The sequence below is a fragment of the Schistocerca nitens genome, chromosome 6, assembly GCF_023898315.1.
Source record: "Schistocerca nitens isolate TAMUIC-IGC-003100 chromosome 6, iqSchNite1.1, whole genome shotgun sequence".
Taxonomy (NCBI): domain Eukaryota; kingdom Metazoa; phylum Arthropoda; class Insecta; order Orthoptera; family Acrididae; genus Schistocerca; species Schistocerca nitens.
Window position 1 is genome coordinate 689,931,239 of NC_064619.1, and position 15,141 is coordinate 689,946,379.

A 15,141-nucleotide genomic window follows, 5' to 3' on the forward strand; every position below is an offset into this window, starting at 1 on the left:
AGCAGTGCTACAAATCTGAAATTTATGTGAGCAACCTTTACATTTTATATATCTTTACCTTTGGTCCATGTCATCAGCTATGCGCTTCCCTCCTACCTTCCACATAATATCAATTGGTGTGTCACCTAGAGCCGTGCACTGAAGATGTGCCTGCTCACCCTTCTCCACTTGCATTTGTTTTGATTTCTGTGGAAAGTATGCCGGAGCTGAAATATGTAGTTGAAAGACAATCATCTGCATATTTTCCCTGAGAAAGTTTTAAGTATACCATTAACACTTTTTCAGTGGTTAGGTATGTTAATAGACAAAGTAAGTGTCATGCAAATGTTGTCTTTCCGCATGTACAGTCTGCAGGCACTGTGAACAATACTACAGAATACTTTTAAAACCAATTTATGCAAAGAATTGTTCTCAACATTTCTTTGTATAAGCTCAAGTTGATGTCCTGTCTTCATCACTTCTTAGTGACTAATACGTGATATTTTAGGTTTCCAATGAAGACTTGTAAACTTATTTTTATTTTAAATAGACTGTGCCACAGTTTTGTGATTGATGATTTGGCTACCAGGATAAGAACTGTGCAATGAACTCTGATGGGAAGAAATAGAATAACACAAAATATTTATCTTTTTCATTATCAATAAATTGGATTGAGCTCTCATACTTTCAGAAACAATGTACCAAATATAAAACAGAGCAGTGTTAACACAGCATTGAAATAACAACCTGTTTTAAACTAAGACAATAACTGTAGCAGCTTTTTAAAAAATCACTTCTAGTGTGGATGACAGTTTAACAGATGGTTCAGGGCATCTAAATTTATTGTAAATACTGAAAAAACCTTGAAACACTGGAGTTTGCAACTGAGCATGACCATGTGCACCATGTATGAATATATTCTAAATAAAAGTTGTATAGTCTGTATGTCATTAGCATATGCAAGGATTGAATATGGGCATAAGCTTCTTATAAAACAATAGCATAAAACAGTACAGAGTCAGGCCAATGAGAATATCTAGTGTATTAAACACCATGGCAAAATACAGTACATACCATTAACTTTCAGAAATATGACTTTGCTGACTCCAGTTCCAACCTCATTCTTAGCTTCACATAAGTAATATCCTTCACTGTCTTTGCTTATATGTAAGAACTCAAGTGAACCATTACGGTAAAAATTTACGTTTGGTTCATATAGAAATTCTTTATATTCACCAGGATGTGAACCTGTAAACAAGAGATTGGTCACTAATATTTATTTCATTTATTTCTTTGTGCAAGACAACGATTACTGTGATTTTTTCCTTGGGTCATAAGGGAATAAAATCAATGAATGTAGTTATAAGCTAGCAACAATTGGATTTAGGTTCAAAAACTAAAATAAAATGAAAATCAGTGAACTGAAAGAGTTCCCACTACATTCTTCACAATGGATGTCAGATGCAGAATAATTTCATAAGGCATGTGTGAGGAGATAATAGTCACCGAGTGAAAGCTCATGGCTGTAGGCCCCAGCAGAAATGCTGAATCTGTGGACACACAGTGGAAGAGAATGACACTGTAGTGGAAGAGAAAGACAGTTTCTCACTCCATCATTTGGGGTGTCATAAATCAGTTTGGGGACTGTTTTTTCATTACACATCAGCTGTAATCGTTGACCCACATCCATGACGTCAACCATAAGAATTCTCTTTTCACTCTAGAAAACATTAGTCATCATTTTCAACTTATTAAAGCGATTATTGAAGTATTTTTTATTTTGATGAAGTCTAATGACTACACAACACAGACTGTCATTTCGATTCCATGTTGGTGTACAATATCCACATCTCATTGTCCATAAAAATACAGGAAAACAAATCACTTCCATCTTGTCAATATCAGTCCAAAAGTGCTCACACGTTCAGCATTCATTGTCCTTTGTGCTGTCTGGAAAGCATTTTCAGCAGCCACCTTGTATACAGTTTGCAATAGCCAAGCTTTTCTATGACAATCATGATGCGCCAAACAGGAGGAATACATCAGGCAGAGTAGCAATCATCAACTGTTGATCAGATCACAGTTTTTTTCCACTTATTGGACAATTTCAATGGTAAGGGTTTAGAGTCTGCCACTCCGCTCTTCACAATACACATTTGTATGACCACTTTTAACCCCATACCTGATGATTTTTTAGTGAGTTATGACCCATAAAATAGTAATTTTTATTAAAAACACCCTATAATCCAAGGCATTACATACAGTTATATAACGATAGTTTTTAAAAAACATAATAATGAGTTACAGATTTTTAAAGAGCAGCATTAATAACATCCTGGGAATACTCATGCACTAGACTTTGACTAAAACATCCTAAAACTAAAACTAATTTTTCAGTTTCTGTGTAGATATCAAGTAGAGCCATGTATTTTACAATGGCTTCCTGTGAACATAAATCTTGGAGGAGCTGGATGGGGCATAGTGCACATATTTAAGTTATATCACTGGCAAGCAATTGTTAGTTATCTGACAAACTGTCTCTAATGAAATAAAATCACACTATTCTTCACTTTCTGAGCTGCTAAATTCAGTGTCAAATTAAGGATCACCGCAGCTAGAAGCACTGCCTAAACAATAGAGGACAGAGCTTGAAAGCTTATGTCTTATTGTCGAGTAACCAAAGCTGCACACAGTAAAGATGATACCTAGTGGCAACCACCTCAACCAGAACATGACAGCCAGGCTACAAATACGGGACTCTTTAGCAGCCAATCATTTAACTATCAGCACTGAAATGGGTATAAGAGAGGTTTTAGTTTTTCAAAAGTCTGTTCTTAAGTTGCCGAGTATACTCTGGATTTTAAGATTTTGTCAAAGTAATAAAAACAAAATAAGTTGGGACTTAATGTTATGGGGTTAAAGTCCTAGCACCAATGTCTAACCTTTCTATCACTAATAACCACAGGTTCATAAACTAGGCCCAACTCCTGGTGACTATGAGCAGCTGCGCATACAAAGTGCAAATTACAAAATGCACTTCACAACTGAAGTAGCACTGCGTGACGTTATTCTGAGCTGCCAACATTTAAACATAAGCAAATGGCCATTACTTTTAGAATACACCTTATTTAATTTCTTGTCTAGAGCAAGCTGCTGTCACAAAGCTAAACTGTTTCTTTAAATATTTATCTACTTTATTGTTACACTGAAATAGGACAACAACCTAAATAGAAAGGTCAAAGATAAAATATACATTCATAGCTTTCTTCTTCGGGTGCTATTTCTTCATGCAGGGCAGGGGGGGGGGGGGGGCGGGGGGCAAGGATAATTCTTCTCAGTTTTTCAGCTGTTCTAATTAATGATTTTGAGTCACCACTGGAGATTTCACAACCATTAAACTACTTTCTGTCCTGGTTCACATTTTCCTTCTATCTTTTCATCTATCATAAGTTGCATGAAGAGATACAGTTTGCTCTGTAGACTTGGTAAAAATATTCTATTTTTCTGTGTTTTTCCCTTCTTTTTTTTCATTCCTTCACAAATCATGTTCTGGAAATCCCATCCAGATGGAAAGTCTTCAGGGATTTGGAACTCAAATCCTGCTCTTCCTGAATGCAAGTCTAATGCTTTAACCCCAGTAATATCTCATCTTATCATTGATCATCATCTACCCACATAATTTTTGCATGCTGCAGTATGTACACATTTTAATTTACTTTCATCATATTTATTGATGAAATATTGAATATTTTGGTTCAACTCCATACAGGAATACTCACTACACATCAAATCTCATTATTCACAAGTGCTTGTTAAACTAGAGATCACAAAAGTGTGTGAACTGCTCCAAGTTGTTTACCGTATTTACTCGAATGTAAGCCGCACTCGAATCTAAGCCGCACCTGAAAAATGAGACTCGAAATAAAGGAAAAAAAAAAAAATTCCCGAATCTAAGCCACACCTGAAATTTGAGACTCGAAATTCAAGGGGAGAGAAAAGTTTTAGGCCGCACCTCCAAATCGAAACAAAGTTGGTCCATTGTAATATGAGACACAATTTAGGTCGAATGAAAGACGATACAGCTACAGTAGTTTGGTTCGAGTCGTAAGCTTAGCAGTTAAGCTTTACCAGGTAGCCATTGCTATGCGTCAGGCGCTCCGTCCGTATTTATACGGGTACCCTTCCTTTTTCACGTGCTTCGTCTGGTTTGAATCGATTGCTTATTTTGCTTTGATCTGATAAGTGCCGTTCTCTTTGTTATAGGTGTTTGTCACTCTAAGCTGAAAATGCATTACTGTACTGTGTCATGCATTGTTTGTCGCATTTTGGTAGTGCGTGTTTACGGCCTGTCGCCGCTCGCGGCATGCTTGCTTTTGTGCACGCTACTGCCGCTTAAAAAAAAGAGGAATCGTCTCATTAGCGAAATAATGGCAAGAGACTGCTATTTGTTGTTACTTACACTGCTGCTTTCTTTGATAATGATCAACAAGAACCAAATAATAGACTGCGTATGATAGAACATGTTCTGAACGAGAGTTTAGCTAAAATTTTTCTCCGTTTGCAGATCTTTGCGGCTGCTTCTTTAGTACATCAAATTCTGCACAGAAATTAGTCATCTTACATTTAAAATCTAGTCAGTTGCCGTGCTTCATTTCTGACTGTATCAATATTAGGCATAAGAATAATACGAATATAAACATGACACGATACGATTATTCTTCCGCGTTTGCTGTTGTCTCACTCTAGTTTCGTAGTTTATTAGGCAGACAGGATTTAAATGAGATAGCAGCAAACACAAAAGAATACATGGCAAAATGTTTATATTCGTATTATTCTTATGGTGAAGAGAATAGTGCATGTGATTCACATTTCATCAGGTTCCTATTAGCAACCATCTCTTCTCACAGGTAGGAAAAAACTCGGAACGTAGAGTTGGCCATATTGACAAACATCCCTAACAGTCTTGCCAGTCGGATTTTCATAGTACATTGAACTTCTGCTACATTCGAAGATGAACAATACGGAATTTGTATTTACTTCGTTGGATAATGTATGAAAATGCAGTGGTCGAAACTCGGGGCGGAGAAAAAAAAAGCTCGTCTTCTACCTTTTTTTTAAATTTATTTACTGATGCAGAGGTTTTGGCGCCAGTATTTATCTTTGTGCCCACAAAGCATGCTTGTGTAGAGCTACATGTATTCGATGGCAGAAGTTAGTTGTTGCGGCACCTACCAACATTTTTCAGAACTTCCGCTTGCTTTGCACTCGATTCTAAGCCGCAGGCGGTTTTTTGGATTACAAAAACCGGAAAAAAAGTGCGGCTTAGATTCGAGTAAATACGGTAAATATAGCTTTGCTGTGTCAATTCTCATTCTTATTTTTCTAATTTTTGTCTGTTAAGAAACTAGGCATTTGTTTTGGTCACTTTTGTTAGTACATATTCATCTAAGTTTATAACTGTTTCAGTTATTTTTTCTGGTTGACAAATATTAAATCTGGTTTCTGGAAATTGATTTTAAGTTCAAACTCTTCATTGCTATATTTACTCTGTCTAGAAAGACTCAAGGAGAAACATAGTGTCATCAGCATGAAGGATGTTGTTTAAGTGTAACCTCTGATTTTAATCTTTTTACCACCATTCTCAAGGAATTTCAAAATATGGTTGAAGAATGTCAGGGATACAGATAAATGTATCATTGTTTGGCACTTTGTAGTTTTCTTATGCCACCTACAGTCTTAAAAGTAATGAAGGTAGCAAAAGTATCTGTATTTCACAGTTGGTTAGTGTGAACACGAGTAATCAGACAGTGCATGATACAAGTGCCTCCATGGCCAGCCTAGAGAGGTTGCCTCATAATCTGGACAGATGGTGTAGCAATTACCGTGCTGTGTGCACAACAGCCCAATATAAGCCTAGCACTCCGCACCCTTGCCCTCACTAATGTTTACTTGCTTATTGTAAGCCCACGTACAAGACTGTATTTTGATGTGTTCTATAGTGATGAGACTTTGTACTCTTTATACTTCATTCTGTGTAACTTTGGATCTCTTCATGTGGAAGCAGAATATAACTTGGTTGGTGTTACTTCTGATATTGTGTCTGTATAATGTTAAAACATACTTGAGGGTGAGGATGGCATACTCTGAGTGTTTCATCTCTTTGGTGTCATTTACAGCCAATGTGTGAGTGGAAGTAGTTCTCCAATCTCTTGTGGAACAACAGCGAGCTCTCACTGACCAGCAGCAGGCTCTCTCCATGACAATTTGGCAGCAGGTTGGCACACCAGGTTCCACAGCCACTGATGAGACCCCCACCATTTCCTCTGTATGACTGTGAAAAATGACTTTGGCATCATTTTCAAGCTTCTGGAGTCACTGAACCCAATTTACATTTTTACTGGACTTCGTCTTGTGTATATCACCTTTTGTTTCAGCAGGCTCATCTCCAAGAGCCTGCCAGTCTCTGTTTTGGTGAAAAGTGTCAACAGCTCTCTAATTATCATTGCAAATGTACTCATGTTATTGCTGCTTGCACTGAGTTCTATCATTGTCAAAAGTGGCTGCAATAGTCACACAGAGTTTGGGCAGCACAACTCCATCGGCTTAGCCGTTGTTGCAGTTCCTAACAGAGAACCACTTGAACATAAGAATATTATTTTCTTGAATTACATGCTCAATTTACAGGCATGAGAATACATTACTGTACACAGACAAGAGTAAGCTGTACAAAAGTCAAAGAATAAACACTGTCACTGCTACTTCTGTATACAGTGTCAGTGGGGTGGGGGAAGGTGTATTTCTGCTTGTGAGAGCATGGAGGGATATGGTGGGGACAGGGTAGGTCTGGTAGTAGGTCTGGGAGTTTCGAGGGTTGGGGGGCAGGGAGCTCAATATAAGCCCGTTGCACCAAGCCCTCGGGCTTACTGGCTTATTGTACACTCGCCTACAAGACTGCATATTGATGTGTTCTATAGTTATGAGACTTTGTACTGTTCTATACTTATATAGTGTTATTGTGGATCTCTACATGTGGAAGCAGAATAAAATGTGGTTGGTGTTACTTCTGATAGTGTGTCTGTATAATGTTACAACAGCTACAAATGATCTGTGTTTTCTTAGACGTTAACTTCAATGAATGAGAGGGTATGAAACTTCCTGGCAGATTAAAACTGTGTGCCCAACCGAGACTCGAACTCGGGACCTTTGCCTTTCGTGGGCAAGTGCTCTACCAACTGAGCTACCGAAGCACGAGTCACGCCCGGTACTCACAGCTTTACTTCTGCCAGTATCTCGTCTCCTACCTTCCAAACTTTACAGAAGCTCTCCTGCGAAACTTGCAGAACTAGCACTCCTGAAAGAAAGGATAATGCGGAGACATGGCTTAGCCACAGCCTGGGGGATGTTTCCAGAATGAGATTTTCACTCTGCAGCGGAGTGTGCACTGATATGAAACTTCCTGGCAGATTAAAACTGTGTTCCCGACCGAGACTCGAACTCGGGACCTTTGCCTTTCGCGGGCAAGGTCCCGAGTTCGAGTCTCGGTCGGGCACACAGTTTTAATCTGCCAGGAAGTTTCATATCAGCGCACACTCCGCTGCAGAGTGAAAATCTCATTCTGGAATGAGAGGATAGTCAAGAAAACTGAAAAGTAGTTTATGTGAATCTTCATATTTTCATGACATATTGATTGAGCCATTAGATTTTGGGTATGCAGCTGCAGAAACTCCATTTCTTCTATTTATATTTCAGCCATATACCTTTTGGCCATCTTCTGAGTGAGCACATTTGTTATTTTAAATACGAAAGCCATAAATGTGCTTGCAGCCACACAATACACAAGGGCCTCAGATGTTGTTGGTTAGGCACTTGATCCATGTTGGGATATCTATGCACCAATTGGATATGCACAGTAGTGATGTCTTTGCAAGTTGATCAAAGAAAGTGCTGAATTCCATGCTTTGTCCAAGCATAAACTGCAATCTCCACTAATTAAATTCCAAGCCAAACAAATTTCTACTTCTTCCTTCATCACCGAGTCCCAGAGCAGTGAAGTTCAAACTAGAATTTCTACATTCTCATACAGAATTATTGGCCTCAGTACTTGAACACAAAAGAAGTGTCAGTGTACATAGCACAATAATTTATTGACTATGTAGCTTGTACACAAGAACTGTTACTTTCCAAATGCAGTGATAAAAATTAATTATGATAATTTTGATGATACATCCAAAATCAAGGAGATAAAGTTTCTATGCAAGTGGTAACAAAGCATAGCAAATGTATGAGAAGTATACAGCCTTCATTAAAAATAAGGCTGTCCACAATCTGAAGGTTACTTTGAACAAAATTTTGTTTTAATAACTCTGATCCTACTGGGGGTTGCATAACCTTGATTTCCTGTGACACACTACCAGTTTTGAGAAGAGCTACAGTGTAATATCAATTCCAAAACATAGTGTATCTTCACATTTTTGACATTAACAAATCATTGTCATGGGCGAAATAATTGATAAGTGACAGAAAAAATCTGCAGACTGACAGACGATTGAACTAAAGGCCTTTGGATGATAGCCTGACAATTACCTACTTAGCCACCAAACCACTTATAGCCCTTATGCAAATGTTTTTACCTTAGCAAATATTACTTTCTACTTAATTACAACTGTACAAAGTTTAAATTTCCATGACCAACAACATCATAGCAGGGCACTGAGTTTTAATATATGTAACGCTCTTAATATCATCAAGAGCACAGGAGAATAAACATACAAAAGGATTTACAGTGTAATTACCAACTGCTTTTCTCCATGTAATACTAGGAACTGGGTAGCCATCAGCTTGGCAGTGCAATGTAACGTCTTGACCAGAGGCAACATTTGCATCAGTTGGTTCTACTGTCCAATGTGGTGGTACTGAAAAAATAGCAATAAATTAGTTTTTCTCTATCCTACATATTTTTTGGTAGCTCTCATTCATTCATACACATGCACAGATACTGTAGTAATTGGAAAAAATGCATACAGTATAGATAATGTACCACGCCAGCAAATGTGTGCCCACTTGCCTATTTTTGTTTTTAAATCTACTGGTGTCCATGGGAAATTAAATGATTTGAATATTTATTCCATTTGAATAAAACAAACAGAGATAGTTATTGTCTTGGACAAATCAGTAAACTTTTACACAGGGATCTTTGAAAGTCAATTTCCAAAAACTTTCAAATTAATTTGAAATAGCATTTTGTTCAATTTATAAAATTCTGAAATAATGCTATAATTGACATGGTTGTTGCCTATATGGATGAATATTTATTAACATTTTGTAATCAGTTATTGTACTTGATTATCAGAGACAAGCAATTTTATTGAAGAAAGATGAAGTTTGTCAGTTGATGTCAACATAAAATACTAACAATATTAGAAAATTTGAAAATTACAATAAAATCAACATGTTGGAGCAGTTAAACAATGGATGTTCTCATAATACAATTAAAAGGTTTCTAAATAGCAGCATATAAATCTGATAAACCTTAAATTGCTGTAATTATTCCATTTTAGTATTGCAATAAGCAAATCTTTCTTATGTAAGAAATGTACAGCCATGTGTGTAATAACAAAAAATTCTGAAATAAGCTTAATTTTTATAATCTGTATTATTAAGAATGTAGCTGAGACTTGAGGCACTTTGCTTAGAAATATTTTATTTAAGGTACTGGTAATGGGCAAAATTTAAGATTTGGAAAAAAACTACATGCACTTGAAAATCAGACTTAGCTTAGAAATTTTTCTTTTGGGATTAACATACCTCATTTGAAAGCCTCGATTCTCTTCTACATTAAGAATATCTTGTATTGCTTAATTCCCACCAAGAAAAGCTCCTTATGATAAGTAGCAATGTACCCTTTTAATAATATTGTTGTTATTTTTTGCATGGACTTCCCATTATTTTATTTATTTATCTTTCATTCTTTGCTACTTACTGCCTTACTGAAGTGTTGGATCCTCTGTAGTTTACCACTATTACCGTATTTAATCGAATCTAAGCCGCACTTGAAATAAGCCGCACCTGAAAAATGAGAGACTCGAAATCGAGAAAAAAAAAATTTCCGAATCTAAGCCGCACCTGAAATTTGAGACTCGAAATTCAAGGGGAGAGAAAAGATTTAGGTCGCACCTCTAAATCGAAACAAAGTTGGTCCATTGTAATATGACACACAATTTTGGTCGATACAGCTACAGTAGTTTGGCTCGAGTCGTAAGCTTAGCAGTTAAGTTTTACTAGGTAGCCGTTGCTATGCGTCAGGCGCTCCATCCGTATTTATGTGGGTACCCTTCCTTTTTCACGTGCTTCGTCTGGTTTGAATTGATTGCTTATTTTCCTTTGATCTGATAAGTGCCGTTCTCTTTGTTATAGGTGTTTACGTCACTCAAAGCTGAAAATGCATTACTTTACTGTGTCATGCATTGTTTGTCGCATTCTGATAATGAGTTTTATGGCCTGTCGCCGCTCGCGGCATGGCTTGCTTTTGTGCGCGCTACCGCCGCTTACAATTAAAAAAAGAGAGAGAAATCGTCTCATTAGCGAAACAGTGGCAAGAGACTGCTATTTGTTGTTACTTACACTGCTGCTTTCTTTGATAATGATCAACAAGAACCAAATGATGGACTGCGTACGATAGAAGATATTGTGAACGAGAGTTTAGCGAAAATTTTTCTCCGTTTGAAAATCTTTGCAGACGCCTCTTTAATAAATTACATTCTGCACAGAAATTAGAGTCATCTTACATTTATAAAACTAGTCAATTGCCGTGCTTCATTTCTGACTGTATCACTATTAGGCATAAGAATAAGACGAATACAAACATGACATGATACGTATATTCTTCAACGTTTGCTGTTGTCTTACTCTAGTTTCGTAGTTTATTAGGCAGACAGGATTTAAATGAGATAGCAGCAAACACGAAAGAATACATGGCAAAATGTTTATATTCGTATTATTCTTATGGTGAAGAGAATACTGCATGTGATTCACAATTCATAAAAGTTCCTGTTAGCAACCATCTCTTCTCACAGGTGGGAAAAAATTCAGAACGCAGAGTTGGCCATATTGACAAACATCCCAAACAGTCTTTCCAGTCGGATTTTCGTAGTACATTGCAACGCTGCTACATTCCAAGATGAACGAAACTCGGGGTGGAGAAAAAAGCTCGTCTTCCACCTTTTTTTTAAAAATTTATTTACTGACACAGAGGTTTTGGCGCCAGTATTTATCTTTGTGCATGCATGCGTAGAGCTACATATATTCGACGACAGAAGTTAGTTGTGGCGGCATCTACCAACATTTTTCAGAACTTCCGCTTACTTTGCACTCGATTCTAAGCCGCAGGATTACATAAACTGGAAAAAAGTGCGGCTTAGATTCGAGTAAATACGGTAGTCACTATCCAGCAGTAACAAAACTGCTGACCAGAACTCACAGGGGACCACGAGGAGGCAATGCCGTTGACACGTTCATACAGTTAGTGCAGACCCACGGTTGAAATTTGTTTGATGTATTCAGTGTTAAACACAGGTTGGCCCTGGTTCAAGGACAATTCCAGTGCAACAAATGGTACTCATACTAGAGTATTCACAATGGTGAATACTCTGGCATTATCATGGAAGCTCTAACACAGATTCCCACTGCCAGTATATGCTCATTACTTTTAGAGGAGCAACTGGATAGACCATAGACACCTTAGGAGTAATTGCTGTGCAGTCTGCATAGTGGCTCCGTTGTAGTCTTTCTAGGGACTGCAGATAATAGCAAATGCTGACAGCTCAAACAACTGCCTTAGCATTTATTCACAGTATCATTGTACTTATGGTGACAAGCTTTCTCTCCTTGCATTTGATGAGATGTCACTGGGGACATTTATGCATTACCTCTGCTGCCTACCTCTGCTGGTCAGCATGCATTAGTTACCTACAGGTGTGGGATCTGATAGTTCATTGACAACTTTAGGGGTGATTCCATATGCTATGCACAAGAGTTTTGTCAAGGTCTGGAGGTGCTCTCAGGCGGTAGTGCAAAACACATCAGCAGTGACTGTTGCACTGTGCACTATGCAACTTGCAGGAGAGTGGTAATCAACATGCATGACAGTGAAAAATGCAGAATTTATAATTCTCATTGACACTAGAAAATAAATAGTGCTTCCCACTTTTTACATACTCTGTTACAAGTTTTTCTTAATAATCCACCTACGTGGTATGAATCTAAATCTGGGTGCAACTGAACCACATCTTCCTTACAACATCTTTACACCAACAATTTATTGTTACCATTGGTGGTAGTCAAACGTCAACTTCTGGGCAAGAAGCCTTAGGGTTCAGTATGGTGTTACTGTTGTTGCTGCATCACTTGTCAGACAGAAGAGAGTATAGTGCTAGGAAAAACTGAATGAAAACAATCGATTCATTCGGCTGTTGGAAAACAACTGACTCATTCGGTTGTAGTTATACATATCAGTTCAATTATTCATTCATTCTTTTGAGTGAAAGTAGTCTGTGGGAGCAACAGAATGGAGAACAATCAATTCAGTCAGATGGGCTACTCATTCATTGTTTTGAATGAAACCCATCTTCTGGGGCAACTGAATGAAAACAATTGTTCAGTTGGTTGGACTACTCATTCATTCTTTTGAATGAAACTAATGTGTGGGAGCAACTGAATGAAAATAATCGTGTCAGTCCACTGTAGTTTTACCTGTCATTTGTATTATTATTCATTTGTTTTGAGTGCAAACAGTCAGTGGGAGAAATCGAATGAAAAAATTGGACACTGTTGTAGCTTTGCATATTGACTGAATTATTCAGTCTTTCTTTTCAAGTGAAAACAATCAGTAGTTTTTCTGTCCATTGGACCATGTACTCATTCTTTTAACTGAAACCACTCTTTAATTTTTAGCTGACAGAGTTATCCATTCATTTTTCTGAGTGAAACCAGCCTGCAATAATTTAATTAGTTGAACTAAAGCAGTGCTACATTATACTGACAGAGGGTGGTCCTAAGTGAAGACATATATCAGGGGTATGCCAATGTTAACATAAGCAGTATACATGTTCATTTAATTATGAAGTGAATGGAGTGATTTTTCTTTTCATCACTTAAAATTGATTAATATACTGTTGTAGATTAAACTGTTCCAGCACCCATCAGTGCATAACTAATTAACCTGATGTATCACTGGAGTAGGCCTGCCATTACTTAAATTGCCGACCCCCAGACAAAAATTTCAAAAACCCCAGACATGTGGGTCAAATCAGATTATTATCCCAGAAACAAACAGTCTGTAGATGGTAAGTTGGCTGATGGCCACAATGTTCCATGAGCAGCAGTGACATTAGAGGGGGAATGTTTCCTCAGTTGCATTTCAGTGCTAATAATTCTAATGGCTGTGTGCCTCCTACCAATCAGCATATATATATTACACATGACAGTAACAAGGATTTGTGAAAGTGCATTCGAGAGACATTCATATTAAGACATAGTATTAATTAGCAGTAAGGAAAATGAAAGTAAATGAAATCCGTTTTATACAGCTCGATAAATAGAAGGCAAATGACATTTAAGACATTCAGTTGTCTGGTGGGCAGGGCGGTGTCATGGAGTAAGTGATTGCCCATTGTTGGTGGTTTCTCACTGTCTCAATAAAGAAGTATGGAAAATACAGGGTGTTCCAAAATTGTCTTCACAACTCTGATCACATATATTTCAGAAATGGAGACAGGTAGAAAAGTGTGATTTGCGGCATAGTGTTCATATTCACCTAAGGTTCTAGTGGCTGCTTAAGAGTTCCTTGTGTTAAGATGAACATATTTTCTAGAGCCAAGTTCAGTATACATTTTTAAAAAAATTGATTTTACAAAAAAAGTATCAATTGAAAGTAATACATGCAAACTATCACTTTGAATTGTTACAAAAAAGCATTAATTTATATTTTATTAGTACCTTCTAGGATGAAGGAATGTGAGCAGGCAAACAGTATCTATCAGTGCTGTAAATTTTCTTCAGCATGTCTGTATTCTTCAACAGCCTTATGAAAACATTTAACTCAAGTTTCATAATAATTCACTCTAGTCACTAACACAGCTTTTGCAGTTTCTACAGCAAATTGTGTTTTGGCACTGTTCCATACATTACTCATTTGGGAAAATATCCTTTCAGTAACAGCATACTGATACAGGTGAATCAATCATTTCATAAGTGTTAAATCCAGGACAAATAAGTGTCCCAAATTAATTTTGAAAAAATTCATGACATAGCTAAAAAAATTGCGAGTGTCACGAAAAAGGGGGTCAGCTGGATGGATGTCACTTTAAATGTGTGTGCTGCCTGTAGCACACAGATTATCTAAGTGATATTCCAATTCCATGTCTGGCCTAGGCTCTTCTCATTAAAGAATGCTATTGCTGCTTTGATGTGAGCTCACAGTTCGTGCAAGTCCTCACCAAAGAAAAAAATGTAATGGGGTTCCACACGAGCTGGGTGTCAGATCTGGTCTGTAAAAATCATTACACACACTGTGCCAACTGCCGGAGGGTGGTCAGTCAATAATTAACATGGAAAAATAAGAAAAATCAGCTTTAGGTGTGTGTGACCATTACGGCACAAACTGGATATTTCTACCAATTTCCGTGTCTAAAATATACATGATCAGAGTTGTAAAGACAATTTTGGAACATATTGTATGCACATAGGAGAGTGGCTGAACGTGCTTGCGGCTGTACTTTTAATAGACTACAACAAAGAAACTATCTATAATTAGGCTCTCCTTTAATGAATTTTAAGTTAAAATCTAATTCCAAGCAGTTGAATTTCCACAGGCATGAAAAAAGCTCCAGGTTTCCCAGACAGTTGTATACAAATCCCTACAGCACACCTCTTATGCCCTCAAAACTAGAAGCAATCCAGGAAAATCTGAATGTATTGCAGCCCTAGTTAGGGATGCAGAGGTGAGTGCAGTGGTTCCCTTAAGGAGATACAAAGAAGAAAGGAACCTTGCATTGTCTTACCAACAGTTTTCATTCTGTTTTATAGGCAATATGTAATGATGTCCACAAATGGAAAATCATTTGAATATTCGCCCATTTCATTGTGTGCAAGGTAAATATTATATAC

General features: G+C 37.4%; 1 protein-coding gene across 1 annotated transcript in view; it reads right to left on the minus strand.

Annotated features, from left to right (window-relative positions):
• The window catches only part of LOC126263571 (Down syndrome cell adhesion molecule-like protein Dscam2), a 371,182-nt gene that overhangs the window by 176,272 nt on the left and 179,769 nt on the right, over positions 1-15,141 (minus strand). The window contains exons 13-15 of the mRNA XM_049960663.1: positions 8,772-8,891; positions 1,054-1,227; positions 59-206 (exon numbers count right to left, since the gene is read on the minus strand). Of these exons, the coding sequence (XP_049816620.1) occupies positions 59-206; positions 1,054-1,227; positions 8,772-8,891 (442 nt within the window). The remainder of the gene's footprint in view (positions 1-58; positions 207-1,053; positions 1,228-8,771; positions 8,892-15,141) is intronic.